Source organism: Laetiporus sulphureus (assembly GCF_001632365.1).
Source record: "Laetiporus sulphureus 93-53 unplaced genomic scaffold LAESUscaffold_3, whole genome shotgun sequence".
NCBI lineage: Eukaryota > Fungi > Basidiomycota > Agaricomycetes > Polyporales > Laetiporaceae > Laetiporus > Laetiporus sulphureus.
Genome location: NW_024468512.1, coordinates 166115 through 187955, shown reverse-complemented (window position 1 = coordinate 187955; position 21841 = coordinate 166115). Strand labels below are relative to the sequence as shown.

The window sequence follows — 21841 nt, the reverse complement described above, 5'->3', positions numbered from 1 at the left end:
GTGTGTCGTGCAGGTTCTAATGCACATGTCGATACATGAAGCCTTCCCTCTAGGCCTTATGAGCATCTGCGTGACCAGAGGCACCCTTCGAGTGGCTGGAGCTCGCCTGACTCTGAATATGCTTGGCGGCACCTGTAGGGCGAGGGATTAGGGTGATGGAGGTATTGTACTTTCGGTTTGGCGTGGGGGTTTGATCCACGGAACTAGCAGTTTGCGATGCTTCCAGCTTCGCTCCTTCGGGCCCCTCGCCTACATGAGAGACGTAATCCACGTCCGCTTCTCCTCGCCACGCATGTTGGGCCATGGCTCGTTCTGCAAGGTACCTTGGGAAGGGGTTTGATCGTCTGATAGAGACATCATGGCGCGCATGCGATTGTCCTGATGTCTCGGCGCTCGCCACCGCAAACGTTGAGTGACTCTGGAGAAGATAGCGTCGCCCAAGCAAGGAACTGGGTTCGGCGTTGGCCAGTGAAGAGGGATCCATAGCTTGCCGATAGATAGGTAACGCTAGTACAGTTGAGAATAAGAAGAGGAAGATGGCGAGATAGAGCCAGCGCGCGGACATCGTGGCGATAATAAATTAGAGTGAGAAGTCTTCGTACGAGAGACGTTGAAATGGCCCGCCTGCGAGCAAGTTGAATATGTGAAACAGAATAGGCAGAAACAGAACTGAGACATACGAACGAGAACCAAATCGGTGCAAACAGCCTCACGTGGCCGATCGCGCATCAAGTTCAGACTGGGATGTGGCCTCGCCGGACTCCTCCTCCGCATTAGCACTCGCTGAATCCGCACCGTCAGTTCGACCAACGATAAATGCGGGTAAAAGTACATACTGCGGAGAGAGTGAGCGTGAGCCTTCGTTGTTCTTCGATGCATGAGGTCCCGCGAAGATATGTATTCGATCTTCGGTTCGCGTGCATCGGCAGCTGCTTCCCCCGCCCGGCGGCTCATTTTGTTCTTGCCACGTACAGCCGACAATCGATGCAGACAACTCTCCATGGCCTTCTCCGTTCGATCACGCAACTTGAATGCCTCTTCTTGCTCGATAAAGGCGATCGGATGTCGGTAGCTGAGCCAGAGATACGTCACGAGCACCTTGTGTATCGACTCGAGGAACTGAAGCATCTCCCCGAGCATGCCCTTCGGTATCGGTTCCAAACTCTCCAATGTCTCGATGCTTTCTTCAAATTGCTCCCAGAAGCCGGCGTCCTCCAGAGCTTCTTGAAAGCCAACTTGTAATTTATCTTCATAGAGCCTCAAAATAGATCTGACTATGTCGGAACCCCTCTCATCTTTGATCGGGAACGGCGCAGACTGAAGCATAACTCGGTCACGGATAGTCACGCCGTCCTTGATATCGTTGACGAATTCCACCTTGTCCTTCATTCTCGCGACGTCTTCAATCGCAAACTGCGGATGAACTTTCGACACATACTGAAACACATCCAGAGCGTCATTCGAGTCGGACCCCTGCGGGAGGGCATGGACGACAGCGCCAAATAGATCAGCGTTCAAAGTAATGCGAGCGTATTTGATTGGCTGCATCGGAACTTCCAGTGCGCGACGCACAACCTGCAAGTCTCCCTCGTGCAGCGTTGTAACCACGCCTCCAGAGTCGTCTTCTCCGTGCAATCCGAAGCGTCCGGCACGGCCAGCAATTTGTTTGATCTGCGAAGTTGATGCCAGCACCTCTCTTGTTCCATTCCATTTGCGGACAGAGTCGAGAATAATGCGCTTGATTTTCCTGGTGAAAGCCAACTTGATCAGCAAAACATTTACTTTAAACGTGCGATACTATTCACGCACAAATTGAGGCCCATGCCAATAGCATCGCTGCCGACTAGGATATTGTAGTCATTGTTCGGCTTGTTGAACAGCGCTGCCTGCTCGCTACGGATCTCCGGTGGCAATCTGCCATATGCAACAGCGCATCGCATCCCCGTCTGTTTCTCGATCACTTTCTTTAGTTCGAAGATCTTAGTGCGAGAAAATGCGACGACACAATCGCCTTTCTCTACACGACTCAGGTCTCCGTGAAGGCTCTCCTTGGCCACATGTAAGGGCGTCAAACGTTCGTATCGGTTAACGACGAGCTCGTCTCCAGTGTCACGGAGAAGAGCCTCGATGAGAGGGACGGCCCTCTCCTCGCCACATAGATGAAGCACCGCCGCGTTGACGCCAAGCACTGCGTTGGTCCACGCACCTCCGCGATCCGGGTCTGCAATAAGTTGGATCTCGTCAATGATAGCAACATCGACTTCGCTCATGAGCGGCACCATCTCCACTGTGCAACTGAGTAGCGCGCCGTGTTCCTGAACGATCTTTTGCTCCTCCCCTGTGAGCATGTTGCAGGCTCTAGCGTACTGCTCTCTTCCGGTTTTTCTAATGATCGGGACGGCATCGGCAGCATCGAGGTTGCTGTCCAAGGCTGGTTCCGCGTCCTTGTCAGGGTCCACCCCAAGAGGAACGATCTGACCCTTGTTCAGACGCTCCCAAATCTCGTGCGCAAGCAATCGCAGAGGACCCGCGTATATCCCACTCTTCGCGGCAGCAAGAGCTCGTAACGCGTTGTGCGTCTTGCCGCTATTCGTGGGGCCGACGTGCATAATGACTCGACGGGGGCGGGCTCTGCGTGTCTCCGGGTAGAGCGCAGCGGGATGCGAGAGGTCAGACAGTTCGAAGAGTTCCGACATCTTCGAGAGTGTCGCAGAGGAGACCTCGGTCTCGAGATCTGCGCGGCCTCGAGAATGATGTGCCCATTCAAAAAGCAGCTTCGTGAGGTATATGTCCAGCATTCCGTTATTGTCTGCATGCGTCAGATCTTCCACCATACGGGTTAGTTGCTCGTCGTCGTATTCGAGTGCCTGCAACACTCCATGCGCCCTTATAGCACCAGTATAAGACGTGAGCAAAGACTCAATGTCCTTCTCAGCGATGCCGAAGGCACAAAGCCTTCGCGCTACGTGCGGCTTTTTCGCCCATGTCCTGACCGCTTGAGCAAGGTGGTCGGGGAGTTGCTCGGGCGTGAGGGTGAAACGACGCTTCTCCTCCCCTTCCTGAGGAAGTCGAGGTTTAGGATGGTTGGGTGGCCTGGCGTAACGAGGTGTGTCTGGGTATACCCCAGAGACTGACGATCTGCTGAGGTTCGAGTTCGCACTTCGCACTGCCGTCTTGACTCCCTGTGAGGATCGCGCCCGGATGAAAATTTTGGTTCCCGTTCGCTGTGCCTGTACGAGATCATGGCGGCACCGTGAACAGACACGAAGCGAAAGCTGTTCCGTCGCCCGCAGGAGCATGGGAGAAGTATGGAGTCCGGGTCCAGCTCCTGGACCGTAAACTATTAGCGGCGATATAGCCGTGACAGATTGTGACGGGCTTCCTCAGGAAGTGCACCCAGCGATTAATACGTAAGTCTTAGAGTATAAAATATGAATGATGAATCACAAAAGCTCTTGAGGGTCTGATAATTTCATCCTGATTGCGCATGCAGCGTGCAGTTGTAAGTACTGGATCTGAACAGGCTTGATAGTGAAGGGAGCTAGGTCAGCGTGACGCGCGTAACGGCTCTGGCTGTCACGGTGAGGTGTATCTATTTGTGTTTGTTAGGATCTAAAGCTATTGGCCTCTTCATAGTACCCCGCCACCTTCACAACATCTCCAATGGCAACTGCCGCACCAGTCAATCCCTCGCGGTTGGCCACATTAACGCGCCTAAGATGCGCGATATTTCAGACGTCGTATAACCCGACGTCCATCCGTACTGGAGCCAAATACCTCCGCGCGCGTCTCCGCGGTCCCTCTATGGTCCAATACTACCCGAAGCCGTTCACAGTCGCCATGTTTAACCGCATGCATGGAGGAGAGTTTAAGATTGTGGATGAAAAAGAGGAGAGGCGAGTGGCAGATGTTGAGGCGAAGAAGAAGAGAGGAAAGGGCGTGCCGAAAAAGGCGAAGAGCAAAGGTGCGTTTCAGGAAATTCATGGCCGACTCCTTGCCTTACGGTTGTTCTGTAATAGCCGACAGCCGCAGGACACAAAGAAAACGGTAGGACTGCTAGAGGCTCCTGTCCCGTACTCTCAATACATCACAGCTCGGGGATCTCTATGCACCATCTATTCCGCATCCACTACAGTCGTGTTTCCTACTGGACTGGTCTGCTCAGCCACAACTCGATGTCATCTGTTGCAGGTGGCTTCGCGACTTTGCTGTATGTGGTCTGCGCGATCAGCACGGTCTCCGAACCAGTTCAAATAGGTCGGGAACATCAGTATATCCTGACAGGTGGCCGAACATCAGACCTCCATCCGTGTTCGTGTAGCAACTTGAACACATGCACAACGTGATCGATCTGTTTCATTCGACAAACGAGGAATTGACAGGCGCACACCCTGTGAACAATGAATTACGCATTAATGGAGTCTCGAGACCCGTTTGGAAAACTACCCAGCCGAGGCTATGTTGTGCGCATGGATATTGCTTTCGATGTCTCAACTGGGCCACTACACGCATTTCACTTCCCAATGCGGAGGTTGATGCATGTTGACATGTTTGAACCTGTTTGTGCCCTGCTTCTCTTTCGACCTCCCCGCAACCGCAGCGGCCGTGCTCTTCCCATCATCACGATGTCAGAGGGAGCAAAGCCACAAACTGATATTCCAGTGGACGCCGATGGAGCCGACAGGACCGTGGTGACTGCAAAGGATCTGGTCCTCTCGACCGGTGTCTGCGCCGAAGCCAAATGCGCGGAGAGCCATGTTGATATCGTAAGTTCTCCTTTACTGCACCTACCCATCATCGTTATATGCGCGCGGGATCAGCTTCTGGGACCTCTTAGAACGGACATTCGAGTCGAGGAGCTATCCATGGACATCAAGCTGGAACGGATGCGTGTGAACGAAGCTCTGAACGCGCGAGACGCGGTTGTCCGACGGTTCGCAGAAGCATGTGTCTCAGTCCGCGAGAAGAACACGATAATCCAGAATTTGAAGCGCGAAAGGAACGATCTGGAGAGACAGCTCGCGATGGTAAACGGTCGGAATGCAATGCTGGCGGCAGAGAACCCGAACACGTCCACGAGGGCCCTGGAGGAGAGGAAGAACGCGAAGATCGCCCTGGAGGTCGCACGTCTGTCAGATATATGCAAGAATTTCCAGCATGAGATCAGGATGCTGCGTATCCACATCGAGACGAGCGGGAAGGAAGGCGATCCGATGCCGGAGAGCATAGAGAACATACATCAGGTACGTCCATTGGTGACGAGAGCATCTGGGGTACCTGCAGGCTCAAGAAGCTATGTAGCATTCGAGACGTGAATGGCAGACGTGTCTGCACAGAATACTTCTGCATGCACAGGATCTCGCCGCGGCCGCTGCTACCCGCCGGGATGCCCCCTCTGTATCCCCGAGACCTGCATCACCCCTTCCTCTTAGCCCGATCGTCTTTACAAGCCCAAAGAGTCCTGAAGTGCTCGCTCCCGATCTTCAGATGCAGGCGCTCACCCTCGAGGATCATGAACAAAGAGTATGCTCCTCCCGCCACTGTTTCATTTCATTCAATAAGTGTTATTGTTTAGGTAGCCACAGCTATGGCCGCTCCGGATCCCATAGAACGAATACAAGCGAGGAACGCGGAACTGGCTGCCTTGCCTCTGCCCGCCGACATTCCTCCTGATGTCTTGCGACCGATCACCATCCCTTCGCCGTTCACTCTGCATGAATTCCTTGGGGCCACGCCCGTCGTAGGTCTCATTTACCTGCATATACTGCGCTTACCTGTCTAGCGATGATCGCTTCTAGCTGCTTCGTACTCAGTGCGTGATTGACCAATAGATTCGCATTGTCGTGCTAACGTTGTCCGTTGCAGGCTTGGCAATTACCGCGTCTTCCAACAGACCACGACGTATTGGTGCCCTGAACGCGAAGAGCATGGTTACTTCCTGACACCCATTTATAAATGCAACACCAATCCTCGTGTTAGCACAGCGCACCGCTGGGCAGTCGTGGACATGGCACCGAAGCTGAATAGGCACACCGGTACGGTGTCATCCCAAACTTAGATGGCGTGGCTTGACGTGTCGCAGAGTGCTTCTACAATAAGGACGGCAAATGGTACTACGCTGGGATCTACCAGGCCTTCTGGCTTGACGAGCTGACTCCAGCCGAGTGGGAGAATCTCTCAAACGAGGTACAGCCTCCTAGCCCACATATACTCCTTTCTTTGACTCTCCCCGCTTTTTCGAAGACTACGCAAGCCTTGGTCAAGGAGACCCTCGCCGGGCGGAAGAACACCTCACCGCAAAACGTCTACGAGACCGGACAGCTGTATATCGCCGGCGCGCTCAAGGTCGCGTGCATCGGGCTGCAATGTATCGGTTTCAACAACAACCTATACCGCATGCTTCTAGAACACGCGGCCAAGTGCGCGCAAACCGGCAAGTGGAGGGCGACGCCCGTGATCGCAGGACCGACGTGGGGTGCGGGCGCCGCTGCAAATGTGAATGTGAATGCGCTGCAAGTCTCTCCGGTTCTGGCTGGCTCCGCTGTGTCTTATGCAATTGAAGGCTCGGAAGGTTCTGCTGGCGACTTCGAACCAAAGGCCTAGGTGGTATGTTTCAATCTCGGCTTCATTCTGGACTGTTGGACACTCTGGCAAGACCTGATTCTGTTATGAACTATTCAATGAATGTCATCCATGGATTCCCATCAGGCAATTTCATCTGTCTACCCTCATGTTGTCCATCCCTCCTGTTTGTCCCTTCTGTATTTCTTTACTATGTTGTTCATACGCATGTCATTCGCTTTTCCTGTACTACGGAAAGAAATGGATCTTGCTATTGCTTCAAATCGATACACCGCAGATTGTGAATTGAACTGCAATTATGAAAGTAAAAAAAAGCAAAAGGTTTGCGAGAGGCACGACCCACTGCGCGAACTGATGACAGTCCTTATCTCCTAAGACTAACTCGGCCCGATCTCTGGGTTGCAGAATTGCTTCCCTGGCCCAAGGAGACCGGTTTACTTTGCTGGCAATCCGGTCTTCCGACTAGAAACCACGCAAATACCAAGTTTTCTGGAGGGGACAGTCTTGAACCAGCGCGCAAATGAGTTTTTACCGCCAACAAGAACCACCTCGCATTCCCGGTTTAGGGCCATTACAGCCACTACGCCATTGTACAATACTTGCAAATCGCGCTTTTGATACATATATGGAAATATAATTATTCCATACTTCATCGTACATAGAGCACCACCGAACCTGCTTCTTACTATCATCATCATCTCGCTGGGGGGAACGTCACATATACGAGGATGGACAGCGGATGTCATAACTCATCGCGGTGATCCAACCGACATCATCGGCTCGATTTTTGACGTGTATTGCTTTCTACTTGATTTCCTTTCCGTCTCTCAGGCAGGTTCGGATTGCACGCGTACTACAGCAGTGTCCGGCCTTGCTCTAGCGAGTATCATTGCTCGCTGTCCGTTTGTAGCAGGAACCACACGCGGGCCCGCAATCTTTTGCAGTAAGTCGTCATTTTGACTTTTATCTAACTCTTTGATGTTCTCTGAGACTTGGGAATTGGATGACGACTTGCGAATCTCTTATTCAGCGCCGTCCGCACATGTGAGAGTCATAAATAGGAGAGGATCTCTCGATTGTGCGAACAGCGTTGCTCGAAAGGCATACCTTGGAAATCTCACCAAAGCAACTCGTTAACCAACGCTTCCACCGTCTACATGAACCATGCGGCTGCATGCTGCTTTTCGTCATATGCTATCTGTATCGGAAAATGTTCGCAGCTGCCTGCAGCTCGGCGACGCTGAGTGACTCAGGCAGGCGCCCCAATACTCATGCTCCCGTTCATTGCGAGAGTACCCCATTGAAGGGTTCCCTTGAACGTGGATATGGGTATCAGGTCGTCTGTTCTGACGTGTGATGCTAAGAGTGGGCCATCATCCGTCCGAGAATGGTGCGGTCGCGAATCATGCTGTCGAGTCAGACCAAGGACGCTGCGCCGCGGTTCCTAGGCTCCACAGATTGAGACGATGTGTGGTAGCTCTAGTCGGTTTGGGAGGGACGGTATTCATAGGTCCTTGTTGTGGATGAAACAGTTCCTGGGTGCCGTCAGGCTGACTCCAGCATCAGAGTATCTCAGTTGGGGCCGATGCTTCCTTGCTGCGCCCAATCTTAGATGAGGATGGCTAATGAATGCTTCACCATTATCAGGTCTTCAATGCCGGAGTAAGACATAGCCACGCCGACTTGAGGCAACAACCGCAATTCGCTACTCTGATCTGCCAATGACTAGCTCTGAACCTGCTAGTGACTGGCGATGTCGCTGCGAACAGCCAATGCACCTCATGAAGACCCACTTCTTCGGATTTGCGCGATAGCATAGCTCGCCGCATGTCGATTGCATTCAGTGGCTGACACGCACGTTGCTTCCACGGACCTCTGTTCCCGTCACGCAATCTATTATGAATGTTGATCTCGACGGGATTCATGCATAGAGGCTAGCGATCCGGGTGCCATGCGCAAGGCGCATACTATCGCCAAATCACCACGGACGTCCATTAGAGCTGCAGTTCTAACCGCAGAACGATCAGTCTACCTCAGATTAGGGCCCGAACAATGGTTAAGAGACATGCAACGCGACTCTAAGCTCTCCGGCTGTCAACCATCTTAAGTGAGGTCTCAGTTCCGGCATGCTCTTTGTCTGCCATCAATTCTCACAAAGCTCTTCCACGTTACATGATCTGCCACGTCTGCTGCGCTTATTCGTATTAGACATGCGAGGGCCATCCATGGGCATACCAGGGCTTCGTCCTTGGGCTCTTACACGAATATTTGATGAACGCCCGTTCGGAGATGATTCATCGTTCCGTTGTCTGGACATGGCCATCCGTTCCCATGTACATGGAGCGGGATCTGCATAAAAGCCAGCATACAATTCGGACGAAGGACCATCCATGCTCACTGCCAACATGCATCTGTATGCAAGCTATGCAAGCTCTTTTCTCTTCGCGTTATTATGTGTTCTGATATCTACCTGTATTCGACATCTACGACGCACCATGCAAGCAAGACGTCTCACGACGTATGAGGACATCCGCGCGCTCCTCGATCCTCCGCTCTCGCTCACCGAGCAGCTGTGCTCTCGCGCCATCCCTAACGCCCGTTTGAAACGGGCCTTCCAAATCTACTCAACGTTCGTCCGAGGTGACATTGCTGCGCACTCGTCCTTCACGAGAGATGCTGCTCGGTTCATCTCCGCCCGCAATATACCCTGGGCCCGCTTTGCGGACGTCGCCAACGACGCCGTCGCATTATATCTCCCCAGGTCGGCTGATACCATCATGTTCGATACCTTTATCTCCAGGGTCACTATTCATGTGGTCCTCGTCGGCATTCTGGGTGCTGACTCCGAACACGTGGGTATTGATCCTCTCGACGTCGACGTTGTCACGTCCGGCATTAACGACCTTTGGGTGAAATCCAAGGCCTCCGCACCGCTCCCTCCTAATCTCCTCGAGGATGTCAATTCCCGTCTTCGCCGCTGGCTTCCAGCACTCGCCAATCCGTTGGAGTTTGTCATCCCCGCATACGAAACGATATGGCGAGTCGTCGCTACCGCCGTCGCTTTAAATCATGATAATGAAGAAACTCGAAACTCATTTCTGTTGTTTCTGCAAGAACCGGACGCAGATCAGTTTCGCCGTTTTACCGGTGAAAGCGCTAGCGTGGAGGCAACTATACAGGAGGTTCTCCGCCTCTACCCTCCAACGCGGCGTATCTCGCGCGCCGTCACGATATACCCATTCCCTTTCCTACCCTATCTCATCTCCAAGTACTTGAGCCGCGAGATTATCGTGGCCGCTGACATTGAAGCGCTGCAAAGGAGTGCCGTTTGGGGTCATCTTGCTATGCAATATGACCCTCTCCGCCACCACCCGCAGCGCTGCAATGACGCACAGCGCCAGACACTGCTTGCATTCGGCGCAGGCAAGTTGACCTGCGTGGCGAAGAACTGGGCTCCACAGGCAGCCGCGCTTATCGTCGCTGCTGTATTCGACCGAGTGGGAGTGGACAAGGCATTTAAGATTGAAGCGGGGAGGGAGATTTTAGGTGGGAGGGAGGGATGGGAGGGATGGATTGTTAAGAGGATTGACTGACTGGCTTACCGACTTGAGCTACCTTTTATCTTTTTGTGACTCTTGATCCAGTGATGCTGTGTTTATCCAGCCGCTCACGGCATGTGGTATGTCTTGACAACGTACATAAGTAGTCCGATAGTGTCCAGCCTCGGGAAGGTTTGTGCCTTTTGTGAATAAGACAGAATTTTTTCTTGTGTACATGCCGCACGGCCTATCAAAGACCCTTTATATCATGTATGTCGCTATATCAAGCCCAACCGCTCCCTGACCTCCCGCATCGTGGTCTCCGACAACTCACGCGCTTTAGCCGCCCCGCTACTTGAAACGTGCGATAAGTAATCTGTTTCACCTTTCAGCCTCTCGAATTCTGCACGAGGCTTCTTCAACAGCTCCTGGACGGCCTCTGTGACGTCTTTCTTCAAGTGACCATGCCCTTTGCCGTGATATCGCTTCGCGACTTCGGTCACGTCCTCATCCATGCAGGCAGCCAGAATTGTCAGTAAATTGGCCGCGCCTGGTCGGTTGACCGGATCGTAAGTCACACCGACGGTTGTGTCAGTGACAGCTCCGCGGATCTTTGCTTTGATCTGGGCCGCGTCGTCCGTGAGAAGGATACGGGAGTTGACATCAGGTGCGGATTTTGACATCTTGGACGATGGGTCCTTCAATGACAGAATGCGCCTCGAGGGCGCTGAGGGTGTATGAGTTCGCATGTTGATGAGTCAATGACCAGAACGCACTGATGACATGCTGCGGTAATGGGAACAACGGTCTCTTCGACTTGTAGGAACGATTAAATGAATCTGCCAAGTCACGACAGAGTTCCAGATGTTGTTGCTGATCCTCGCCCACCGGTACATGCGTCGCTCTATCCCAGGAAAGCAAATGGTGAGCGAAGCCGTGATGAAGGCACGAAAGTATGCATACTTGTAAGCGAGGATGTCGGCTGCTTGGAGCACAGGATATGTAAAAAGGCCGGCATTCAGTAGTGATTCGTCTACTTCGGATTCATCCCTCGCGTTGCGCGATGTTGCCAGTCTTGACTGAATAGAATCCTTAGTAGGTTCAGCCTCACAAACTAGAACCCGACAGACCTTCCACGTTGTCATCCTGCGTAGTTTGCCCATAGGAGTGATGCAGCTCAACACCCAAGCGAGATCTGTATGATGAGGATTCTGAACGATACTGAATGGAACACATTTAGATGGGAGTAAGATTGCGCCTACCTCGTCCTGATGGAAGATCACAGACCGCTCAGGGTCGAGCCCTATGGCGAGGAGCACCGCCATCATCTCTCTCCGTGCAGCACTTAGTGCTTTTGGGTCTTGGGGCAACGTAAGGGCATGCCATCCGGCGATAGAGAATATAAGCTGGTCGTCTGGTTTAGCATCCTGCTGCAGCTTCACCCAGTTCAGGAGCGCTCCCAAAAAATTTCCCAGCTATGAGTATCATGAGCACGTTTAGGGCAACAATGCGGGGCGGGTGCGTACGTGAGGTATTCCTGTTGGCTGTACGCCTGAGAAGACAACTCTCGGAGCGGGCGCGTTCGCAGCGGGCTCTCCGACAACTCCTCCGCTGTACAATCTTCCTCTGGCCGCATGTCGCGCTTCAGCGAGCACCAATCGTAAACAACGGCGCGTTGGACGCGTCGCAGCGCGTGGTGGGATGAAAGCAAGCAGGGACATTCGCTACTGCAATTGGAGCGAGAGAATTTGATCGGAGGTGACGCGGACTCTCTCCGAATGCTCATTTTGGCTTGAATGAACGTTCACTCGTAGATTACTTGGATATTTTCTGGGGCCAACTCGCATCTGGCTGTCTGACTGTGTCGACATTATGGAAGCGGACAATATTCTGGGAACAGCTGGCAAGCTGGATGGACAAGATCGACCGTCGTCGAAAGTGCTAGAGCCCGACGATGGGTTGCCCTCCGAAGACCACTCGCAGGCCACAGCCAGCTTCAGAGATGTCACAGAGGCCTTTGTAGAGGCTGCTAAGGGTAAGTCTTGCGCTATCAATGAAAGATGACTCGCGAGCCAACGAGTGGCACAAGACATGGATCCTGAGGAGCTTGTGTTCACGGAGGGTTTCACCTTGCTCGATGCAATGAGTGCGTTTGAGGTAGGCACGGTTATCATCTCATCGGTGAATCGCTAGCTTTTTTGACACTAATTGTGTACAAGATTGGAGAGCCTCGCATGGACAGTGGAATGATTCTCGAGCACCAACGTAAACCTCCATTCGATCCTTTGAAACCTCTTCTACCGGGAGAAGTTTGCTGGATACTGGAGAGATCCTTTGCATGTGAGGTGAATCGTCATGATCACCTTCCACCGTGCTTAGATTTATGTATGTACTGCATCAGATGGAATGGCATGCGGGGAATAGCCTTCCGCAGACGGTCTATACCCTGCTATATGTTCACTATCTCGGCGATATGAGCCCCGACTTCATGCCACTGCGCTCCGATATCATGCAAGATCCATTGCGTCCAGTGGAACTGATCACTGTCGTACTGCGGGCGGGCATGTTCGGGCTTCTCAAGTGCTGTGATTTGAGCTGGCGGGAATTATCCAAAGGCAGAGTGCATGATGTTAGCATGTGTCGTGGATTATCCACTCGGCCTTACTGATTAGTAGCTCTGTGCAGATTGAGGATTGGCAAGGCGAAAAATGCGACGTATCACTTCTGGAAGGGGTCAGCACAGACTTTGTGCTCAAAACGTTGGATGATGCATGCGACTGGCTTCGAGGCTCCTCGCTCTCTCCTTTCGTTGTGAATCAATTATGCGACATTCTCCGATTCCGGAAGGTAAGATGTCTCGTGATATCATGCGGTATTCTTCGAATGATCGTATGCAATAGGTCCTTCTTCAAATGTACAGATGCAGTCCACCTCTTAGCGCGGGTGACCTGCGTGCGTTCACTATCAGTGCATGGATGGTACTTCGAAGATTGCAGGTTTATCCTCCATATCGTCCGGCTCCTGATTCTCCGGCTTCCCTCGCGTTTGACCCGTACATTGCCCGCCGTCTCCCCAATTTCATGCCTAATCGTGTGGCAGAGCTGCCTCCGCAAGGACAAACATGGACCGCATTGGGGCGTCTTATTGATGGATGGAAGGAGTTGGCCAACTTGCTTGAGTCGCCTTGCATTACTACTTGGGAGGTGAAGTCGCAACCATGTCTCATCTGATCGGCTTACATTGAGCTCCTCCAGATTGCAGGCTGCCTACGAATATGGTCGCCTACAAAACAGACTCATGTGGCTTACCTACGCTCCTTGATTCAAGCGAGTATTCCTTCACATGGGTCGTTTGGAAACCTAACCTGTCGCTCAGTCTACTGTCTTCGATAGAAACACTGTCCTAGGACAATTCTCTCCAACTTGGCTGGTCTTCCGCTTTTTCACCGAGACATTAGGTATATCGTACGAAAGCGTAGCTGAGAGGCTCAAACTGAGCGAGGCTCACCATGTGGCCGCTATCATGAAGGAATCGGAACGGGAGATTGTCAAGGTGTGTTTGCCATGCTGGTTTCACATTGAGAACGACCTGACAACTCCTACAGCTGATGGTTGCTGAGATCAGGTCGCAGGCCCATAATCCACCCCGCCGGCGCCGTTACCTGATGAAGTCGACACTACAATGGCATGAGCTGCATGACAAGTTCCTCCATATGGCCGCCTACTGCGACCCATCAGTGAGTTCGGATGACATCCGGCAGTGGTTCGCTGACCGGATTCTTGCGCTTTATTAGGATAGCGATGTGAACATGCTACTGGAATCTTTGCTGAGGGCTGCGTCATATTGGCGGCTGAATGCAGCCCGAGAGGTGATCCTGTCCGGCTTTCAGCAAGACCTATATGCATTAGAAGAGATGCCGATCGCCTACTGGTACCTAGCAAGGATTCTAGATGCGCATCTTGAATGCATAGATGACATCCTGAGCTATAACCCAAAGTGTAGTATTTTCTTCTAATTGAAGCAACGCATGCCTGACCAAGGCGCGCAGATAGCGAAGCCCATGACGAACTGTTGTACCAGTCAAGATTCTTGACAGCGCTTCAATTAATGTCTATTGTCATAAGCGCGGTTCGTAATAAGATTCCTGTAGCGCTGTCGTGCTCTTACTCATCGTTGAACATAGCTCATGTACAACCAGTCCACTGTGCTGCCGATGAAGCGACTATCATTGAACTTCATGCGACGGTACAAGTGGGCGCTCAAGCCCGAGTACGACTACCTAACTCCCGCCCATCCTCTGCCGGATTTTCTCAGTTACCCTTCTCAGGTGACAGAATTACTTCAGGTGAGCAATGCTCGCTGTGCTGTGAGTATCTTTGAATCTCATTCCATAGAGCAGGATGAGTATTTCTGCCCTTCTGAGCTTCTAAAGTTGGCAAAGGATATTCTTTGCGGTCTAGAAACCTCTCGATCCCAAGGCTATGGTGGTATATGGTCGGCTGAGCGAAACAGTGTATGTACATTCTATTCCCCATGGTACCGCGACGGTGTTTTATGTTTTTCTCTCCAAGTTCTTAGGTGAATTGGCAAACGTTTGCGATGAACTGCGAGAAGTATCGCCCACAAAAATGGATGAGCTATATGAGTTCAAAACTGCGGTCTTCAAATGGAATCAGCGGAGTCATCCTTGGTTCCCAGATATTGTGCATTAATGATAGCTTCTGTTCGCGTTTCTGGTATATAGTGTGTCTACATGTATGTAGTTGATGGCTTGGTTCTGTGCGTCAATCTCAGCTTCTGGCATTACAAGACCTTCCTCGTTCGGAAAATAAGGTTCCGTTTGAGGCGCGCCTAGTTGAAATAGCCTGCACTGTGACCGTTCTAGCTAGCATTCACACGAAGTCTCCCACTCAGGTCTGTCAGAGTCATCCTCTGCTTCAAGCACGGCCAACTGAAGTCACATATCGGAAGTGTGATGTCTGCGAAACGAAAGGCCTCGGAGTCCCCGCAGGGCTTGATTGGACGTCCCAGTCCATACCATCCCTCCGTGACTCTATTCCAGCCCAACAGCGAGCCCAGTTCCTCCCCCACTGTACCGTTGACTACAAGGCGCTCTCCTCGTAGACAAAAAATTGTGAAACGCGAGGATAGTATGGATAGTACGGAGAAGTCCACCGTAACTGGTGATACCAGTGCGCTAACTAACAGCACTGTCTTGAAATCTCCCAAGGCGGCCACCGCTTCCACTAGTTCGGATGTCAAGCCTGACAGTACAACCCATGCTAAAGCCTCCCAAGGTGGATCTCCTCGGAAACGCAAATCTGCGTCACAGGCATCAGGTGCATTCCATCCTGCTCCTCCGAGATGGCGCGAAGCATATGACAAGATAAAAGAGATGCGATCGCGTGTCGTCGCACCAGTTGACACCATGGGCTGTGGGCGTGCGCAACTCTTTGAGACGATTCCCAAAGTCTGCCATTTCACATAGCTCCTTTGCGGATCTGACTTACATGGGACACTACTACGCACGTAGAATCAGCGCTTCGCCACCTTGGTGTCATTGATGCTGTCCTCGCAGACGAAGGATGAAGTCACGTCAGCTGCTGTAGACAGGCTCCGAGAGGCAGTCGGCGGAAGCCTGAGCGTTGATGCTATCCTGCGTGCCGATGACAGCACGATATCTGATGCAATTTGCAAAGTCGGCTTCTGGAGACGGAAAACAGAGTCAGCACCGCTGAGACTACGGTGTCTAGAAATGACCGTCTGAAGCTCATGACAGATATATCAAGCGAACAGCTCAACGCCTTCATGATGATTTTGACTCCGATGTCCCGAAGACGGTAGAGGAGCTGTGCACTTTACCAGGCGTTGGGCCCAAAATGGCGATCCTTGCGCTTCACGTTGGATGGAAAGTGTGCGTCCTTCCTTTCTCATTCATCTAGATAGCTGAAAGAGACAATGTCGTAGGAATGCTGGCGTCGGCGTAGACGTCCATGTACATCGCATTACCAATAGGTTAGGATGGCACAACCCTCCCACAAAGACACCCGAAGAAACAAGGTACGCGCTTCACTCACTCATACATCGCGGTAGCTGTCTCTCTTTCTGTAAAATCGATTGTCTAAATGTGAAATACGCTGGCAGGTCAAACCTTGAGTCCTGGCTACCTAAGGAGCTCCGACCGACGTTCACCGGTCTACTAGTAGGCTTCGGTCAGGTCGGTCCAGCTGCATTCCAGTTTAAACTCCCTCCTGCTAATTCATTGCCTAGACCATTTGTCTTCCAATTGGGCCTCACTGCGATTCGTGTCTATTGTCGGATGGCCTGTGTCCCAGTGCTCGCGCCGCATCGCCGCGGCGGTCACCGACTAAGAAAAGAGTGGTAGTTGCATCGACGAGTCGTGCGGCTCCGAAGTTGGAGATTGCTATGGAGGATGCAAAGGATGAGATCCTCTGAGTTTGAGCTCCGAGGGGCTATTGTAGTGTCATTTGAGATTTCCGAATGCTGTACTCCAAATAAGAGAAATGGGCCGCTGGCGAATACTGCACTTGCCTAATGTAGTATGCGCGACCTGCTTTCGGTTAGTTCAAGTTGTTGTTCGGTACCTTCAAGGTTAACCATAATCTTTCCCAATACTACTCGTACTTAGCTTCGCTCCGAATCTAGGACGTTCTGCTACTCACCGCCTCTCTCCGCCTCTGCGCTCATTTTAACATGGCGACATTGAAGAGGAGTGCATCACCGGTCGTCAGCTTGTCGACGCTGCCGCAGCTTGCAGGGTTCCACTCGGTTGTCCTAGAGTCGTCTCAGTCCGTTGAATCTTCTCAAGGATTGCGGCGTTCCAAACGTCTCAAGGTCGCAGTAGCACACGTTAAAAAGGAATCGGATGACATGAAACAGAGTGTCGAAACAGCCTCCCAGGTAGACATTAAGATTGAAGCGGAAGTCACAACGATAGATGTGAAACCTTCCTCGTCGCGCAAAACAGCAAGTTCACCGAAGAAGAAAGTGCCTGCCTCACCTCGCAAAGCCAAGCCTATTGCGCAGGCACTTGATGTTCCTCATCCAGCTCCAGCACATTGGCGCCAAACATATGAGACCATCGAGGAGATGCGTTCCAAAGTGGTAGCTCCGGTAGATACTATGGGTTGCCACATGCCGCAGTTAGCAGAGACAGTCCCTGAGGTAGGCATTCTGCAACGTGTAATATCTACATCACTATAACATTTTCTCATGTACAGAATCAGCGCTTTGCGACACTGGTGTCTCTGATGCTGTCTTCACAGACGAGGGACGAGACCACGTTCGCTGCCGTCACAAAGCTTCGAGAAGCTGTAGGCGGGAGTATTAGCGTTGATGCCATTCTGAAGGCTGATGGTAACGCCATTTCCGAAGCGATATGTAAGGTGGGATTTTGGAGACGCAAGACCCAGTATGTCAATCGTGATTGCCTCATTCTTCGCCGCTGCGCCTAACCTTGGTACTCGCTTGAACGCAGGTACATAAGACAAGCTGCTCAATGTCTGCGTGACGATTTCAACTCGGATGTGCCGAAGACGGTAGATGAGTTGTGCTCACTACCCGGAGTTGGCCCAAAGATGGCATTCTTGGCTCTGCAAGATGCATGGAAGCTGTGCGACACATATCTTAAAAGCTAGAGTCGGATGCAGAGCTGACAGCTGTGGATAGGAATGCCGGTATCGGCGTTGACGTTCACGTTCATCGCATCACGAATAGACTGGGATGGCACAAGCCACCGACGAAGACGCCTGAAGAGACACGGCACGCTGACCATCTTTGATTGACGATTTCGTAATTTGTTGAGCTCTTCTCCTCACAGACTGAATCTACAATCGTGGCTCCCACTGGAGCTTCATCCGAAGATCAACGCTTTGCTTGTCGGCTTTGGCCAAGTATGTGAAAATCGTTTGGTGGGCTGGCCCCATTACCTTATGCTTATCTTGGTTTTCAGACAATATGCTCGCCTGTTGGGCCTCACTGTGACACTTGTCAGCTGAGCAGCTGGCTCTGTCCCAGCGCTCGCAAGGTCAAGTCGAAGAGCAAGAAAACTGTTGCTGCAATTTCCAGCAGATCCAGACCGAAGATCGAGATCGCTGTCGAAGAAGAGTCAATTGCGGAGATTGTTGCTCCCTCCGAGGAGACGAAACCTGTAGCTCTGAAAATAGAGGACGACGCATAAACGTCCGGACTGTGGTGCGTTATGGATTGCACACTGTACATTTTTTTCTTGGGCTGCTGCGGTATTTATCATCTGCTACATCTATGTCAAGTTCTCCTGTATCTTGTCCAATTCGTACTCTGGAATGCTTGAATCAACATAGGCTCATTGCCATGTCCCAGAACCCCTTCTCCAGGCGTGTGCACTGCTCCCACACGGAGCGCCACTCTTCGAACCGTTTCGGAGACGGCGGATCTGCCACTGCGAGTTCCTCAATCGTTTCTACAAGTCCGGACAATCAGCTCAACACGAGAGCGCGGTGCGAATGGGTATCTTACGGAGGCCGATCTTGACAGCGCTCTGATATGCATCGCCGGAGTAATCGTCGATCCATTTGCTGTATGGATTGCCCTCGAGCTTGACCCAGGTGTTCGGCTTCGAGGCTTCTTTCTTGAGCCACAGCCCCACTTCGCCATATCCGAGCAGGCAGGCAGCGAGCGCCATGATTAATCTTGGCGTGTCTCCTGCATCGTGGACGTGAGAGGCAAATATACCGAAAGCGGCGGGTACTGACCTTGTATACCAGCGTCGAGAATGTAGGCACCATATGCGGTGCACGCCGCCGACTCGGCTGTCGCCTCCAGCTCTTCCTCGCTGATACCAAATTGTGCGCAATAGGTTTTCTGCATCGACACCTCGTTGAGGATGCTGATGATCGTCTGAGTCGTGGCATGGATGGCAGTAAATGTGGACGACTTCATCGCCAGCATCCTATCCAGCGTCGACGACACCATTGTCACGTCTGCCGGATAACGCTAGCCATTGAGAGTACGCACCCGTACGCCCTGGCGTAATACTTCAAGTAATGATAGTCTTGCCTTGTGCGCGTACGCAGGTTCATGTCAGTCACGTCTAGTGCACACCCTTAGGAATAGCACGGTGCGCACTTGATGAAGCGCAGGAAGCATTCCATGGGCAGGGTCCCCTTTGCGAGCTCCTTGACAAAGTCGTGCTCGACGTATGCCTTCCAGATGTCGCGCGTGGACTGGATGAGCAAGCGCGTGAGCGGATGAGGGATGTTTTCGTTGGGCCTGCAACGAAGTGAACATGCGCCTTACAGGGAGAGGGAAAATTCACGTACAGAGGGACGCTGCGCACGAGGATAGCATGCATATGATTCAATGGGCCATAGCCGCTTCCCAGTGGGAATGCACTCTCGATACCCAGATGCGTGTAGACCGTGGCAGCTTGTGTAGCCTCAATGACTACCTCCGTGATGAGATGCAGCGAAACGTAGGACGATGATAACACTGACTGGTTTTTCCACGAGCCAACGCAGACGCCAGAGCTGATGAGAGTGTGCAGCCCGTGCCATGGGTGCTCTTTGACTCCACTCGTGGCCGGATGAACATGGTGATCGAGTCGCATTCCTGTAACACGTCCACGACAAGGACGAACAAAGCCGGGTCCTGCTCGGCGATCTGCAAGATCTCCATGTTCTCGTCGATGAGCCCATCGCGGATGACGCGTACATGGGGGTGCGAGACGGATATTCTCCCCACGTCCGCGAGGCATGTCGTTACGTGGCCGCCCTTGAGTAGTACCGCCTTCGGGCCAAGAGAGAGCAGGTTCCGCGAGGCGATGAGCATGTCCTCAAGGCTTTCTACTCTTGATGGGAGGCCGCGGTGCGAGAGGAGAAGCTCTGCCTCAGACTTGTTTGGTGTTATCACAGTGGCCAAGGGAAACAGCTCTGAAATCACTATTTCCACGGCACCTCGCTGTAGCAGCGTATGTCCAGACGTGGACACGCACACGGGATCGCAGACCAGCGGAGGTGCAGAAGCCCCATAATGCGCCTTGAGCGTTTCAGCAATTGTATGTGTGATGCCTGCATCACAAAGCATGCCTGTCTTGATCGCCTTGATTTCCACATCGCTTAGAACCGATTGAAGCTGTCCATAACCTGAAATCAAATGGGCAGACTTCGAAGTCTGATAAACGAGACGCACCTGTTGCTTTACAAATTCAGGCGGAATGGCGTGCACTCCCTGCACACCCGTGGTGTTTTGCGCGGTCAGAGCCGTGATAACACTGGTTCCGTAACAGCCAAGCGCGGTGAAAGTCTTCAAGTCAGCCTGTGCTTGAGATCAGTAAGGTGCAATTGGAGCACATGAGTTCGCTCATACTTGGATGCCAGCTCCTCCACTAGAGTCCGAGCCTGCAATGGTCAAGACAGCTGGGTGAATTGGCCTTGCCTTACTTTGTGCAGACATGACGAACAGAGATCCACGGGACGGACGCCATAAAGTCAGTGGCCGTGCCACTGCGAATTAATGGTTATATAGATTAATATATCGGCTTCGATTCGAAGCGTGTGTGGTGTAATGGTAACATAGGGTCTTCCCATGGCCCTGCCTCGGGTTCGATTCCCGGCACACGCATTCTCGTACTCCGTCTTTTTCCCCCACGTAACCGTGGAACTGGTGACTTCGTTCAATACTATTCTGACCGACTTGGCGTGACTACTATACTGTAACTCGACGGCTTCTCCTGCAGACTATATGTACACGATGGGATGGATACGTTCGCGCGTAAGGTACGGCCTACTCTGTTGGACTAAGTGCCGGTTTCTTCCCTCGCGCCAGGAAGAAGTCCACAGTGTTACCATGCATCTTGCCCGATGTGGCTAAGCTATAGTCAAATGCAATCAAGCCAGCTGTTTCGAAGGCTTCACGCATATCGTTGGTATCGAATCCGTGCTGATGCGCGATAATACGTTCATGATGAGCAGAGATCTCGGCCTTGAGCGTGCCCTTCACGATATCCACTACCAACAACGAACCTCCTGGCTTCAGGAAAAAGGCGAGCATGCGCGTAACGTCCCGATAGCTCGAGAAGTGGTGAAAAGCCATGGAACACTGCGAGGTTCAGTCACTCATTATATTTCAATCGAAGCATGTGATGGACTAACCACAATCACGTCGAACTTCTGACCGTCCAGCTCGTGTTCTTCGCCCTTGAGTTCAACGCAAACGGCCTTCATCTCTTCCGGAGTCAGCCCTTGCTGAGACACTCGAAGGTTGAACTGGTCGACCATGCCGTCACTGATGTCTACCCCGACGATCGACTTGACGTAGGGGCAAAGCTCCCGGGAGACCAATCCTTTCCCACGAAAGTTTCGCGTGAGCCAGACATTGCATGGAGCCAATCTGGAGCACAAAATCGTACCGGTGCCGCAAGCATAATCCATTAAGGTAGTGGTCTCTTCATTGAAGATATCAGGATACCTTCTCCTCATGGCGGCAGCCACCCTGCGGGCGAGCTCCTGCGTGTCGCGACGAGCATCCACCTTCCGGGCCTCCTCGACATCGTAGAATGCTTTGTTCTCGGCAGCATAGTGATCATGAGGGCCATCAGCATGAATTTCTTCATGACTGCCCTGAGTGTGCGAAGACATCGTTGCCTATCGTTCAATAGTAGAATGTCGCGATCCTGTGCTGGTGGAAACTATATAGCGTAGCGATAGTAGTACCAGATCAAC

At 52.2% G+C, this 21841-nt stretch overlaps 11 protein-coding genes and 1 non-coding gene across 12 annotated transcripts; 7 read left to right on the top strand and 5 right to left on the bottom strand.

Moving 5' to 3' along the window:
* Positions 1–49: 49 nt before the first annotated feature.
* Positions 50–565, bottom strand: LAESUDRAFT_754848 (uncharacterized protein; the record flags this gene model as incomplete). The annotated part of the gene is made up of 1 exon (XM_040911955.1): positions 50–565. One exon carries the CDS (start codon positions 563–565, stop codon positions 50–52), a length of 516 nt encoding a protein of 171 aa, XP_040768898.1.
* Positions 566–709: 144 nt separating this feature from the next.
* LAESUDRAFT_754847 (P-loop containing nucleoside triphosphate hydrolase protein) lies at positions 710–3299 on the bottom strand (the record flags this gene model as incomplete). Its single annotated transcript, XM_040911954.1, has 3 exons — positions 710–783; positions 837–1747; positions 1810–3299. The coding sequence occupies 3 exons, from the start codon at positions 3297–3299 to the stop codon at positions 710–712; spliced, it is 2475 nt and encodes an 824-aa protein (XP_040768897.1).
* A 364-nt stretch (positions 3300–3663) lies between these two features.
* Positions 3664–4051, top strand: LAESUDRAFT_754846 (uncharacterized protein; the record flags this gene model as incomplete). Its single annotated transcript, XM_040911953.1, has 2 exons — positions 3664–3964; positions 4020–4051. 2 exons carry the CDS (start codon positions 3664–3666, stop codon positions 4049–4051), a joined length of 333 nt encoding a protein of 110 aa, XP_040768896.1.
* A 682-nt stretch (positions 4052–4733) lies between these two features.
* Positions 4734–6761, top strand: LAESUDRAFT_720346 (uncharacterized protein). The gene is made up of 6 exons (XM_040907798.1): positions 4734–5243; positions 5302–5523; positions 5576–5740; positions 5799–5812; positions 5866–6035; positions 6083–6761. Exons 1-6 carry the CDS (start codon positions 4866–4868, stop codon positions 6601–6603), a joined length of 1470 nt encoding a protein of 489 aa, XP_040768895.1. The 5' UTR covers positions 4734–4865; the 3' UTR covers positions 6604–6761.
* Positions 6762–8969: 2208 nt separating this feature from the next.
* Positions 8970–10175, top strand: LAESUDRAFT_642033 (uncharacterized protein; the record flags this gene model as incomplete). Its single annotated transcript, XM_040903709.1, has 1 exon — positions 8970–10175. A coding segment is annotated over one exon (1206 nt), but the record flags the coding sequence as incomplete, so codon positions are not given.
* Positions 10176–10231: 56 nt separating this feature from the next.
* LAESUDRAFT_691700 (tryptophanyl-tRNA synthetase) lies at positions 10232–11872 on the bottom strand. The gene is made up of 6 exons (XM_040906102.1): positions 11648–11872; positions 11384–11596; positions 11252–11332; positions 11085–11200; positions 10898–11025; positions 10232–10848 (listed from the first exon to the last, which is right to left on the bottom strand). Exons 1-6 carry the CDS (start codon positions 11840–11842, stop codon positions 10400–10402), a joined length of 1182 nt encoding a protein of 393 aa, XP_040768893.1. The 5' UTR covers positions 11843–11872; the 3' UTR covers positions 10232–10399.
* LAESUDRAFT_254856 (Mak10-domain-containing protein) lies at positions 11848–14934 on the top strand. The gene is made up of 15 exons (XM_040901753.1): positions 11848–11879; positions 11936–12156; positions 12211–12278; positions 12341–12466; positions 12523–12750; positions 12807–12968; positions 13022–13324; positions 13376–13447; positions 13497–13673; positions 13726–13857; positions 13915–14119; positions 14170–14249; positions 14305–14448; positions 14554–14634; positions 14693–14934. Exons 2-15 carry the CDS (start codon positions 11994–11996, stop codon positions 14831–14833), a joined length of 2082 nt encoding a protein of 693 aa, XP_040768892.1. The 5' UTR covers positions 11848–11879; positions 11936–11993; the 3' UTR covers positions 14834–14934.
* An 84-nt stretch (positions 14935–15018) lies between these two features.
* On the top strand, positions 15019–16795 carry LAESUDRAFT_720342 (DNA glycosylase). The gene is made up of 6 exons (XM_040907797.1): positions 15019–15591; positions 15655–15845; positions 15901–16035; positions 16089–16181; positions 16266–16338; positions 16392–16795. The coding sequence occupies exons 1-6, from the start codon at positions 15097–15099 to the stop codon at positions 16575–16577; spliced, it is 1173 nt and encodes a 390-aa protein (XP_040768891.1). The 5' UTR covers positions 15019–15096; the 3' UTR covers positions 16578–16795.
* LAESUDRAFT_720341 (DNA glycosylase) lies at positions 16746–18730 on the top strand. Its single transcript, XM_040907796.1, has 7 exons — positions 16746–17306; positions 17363–17553; positions 17620–17754; positions 17811–17903; positions 17962–18034; positions 18094–18335; positions 18483–18730. Exons 1-6 carry the CDS (start codon positions 16836–16838, stop codon positions 18319–18321), a joined length of 1191 nt encoding a protein of 396 aa, XP_040768890.1. The 5' UTR covers positions 16746–16835; the 3' UTR covers positions 18322–18335; positions 18483–18730.
* On the bottom strand, positions 18262–20591 carry LAESUDRAFT_720340 (uncharacterized protein). The gene is made up of 9 exons (XM_040907795.1): positions 20487–20591; positions 20310–20435; positions 19616–20252; positions 19442–19565; positions 19248–19391; positions 19137–19178; positions 18875–19071; positions 18639–18824; positions 18262–18582 (listed from the first exon to the last, which is right to left on the bottom strand). The coding sequence occupies exons 1-9, from the start codon at positions 20571–20573 to the stop codon at positions 18455–18457; spliced, it is 1671 nt and encodes a 556-aa protein (XP_040768889.1). The 5' UTR covers positions 20574–20591; the 3' UTR covers positions 18262–18454.
* Positions 20592–20670: 79 nt separating this feature from the next.
* On the top strand, positions 20671–20741 carry LAESUDRAFT_t10. Its single transcript has one exon. It is a non-coding gene; the product is annotated as a tRNA-Gly (tRNA).
* Positions 20742–20903: 162 nt separating this feature from the next.
* Positions 20904–21757, bottom strand: LAESUDRAFT_734096 (S-adenosyl-L-methionine-dependent methyltransferase; the record flags this gene model as incomplete). The annotated part of the gene is made up of 3 exons (XM_040910482.1): positions 20904–21218; positions 21272–21462; positions 21529–21757. The coding sequence occupies 3 exons, from the start codon at positions 21755–21757 to the stop codon at positions 20904–20906; spliced, it is 735 nt and encodes a 244-aa protein (XP_040768888.1).
* Between the last annotated feature and the right edge of the window lie 84 nt (positions 21758–21841).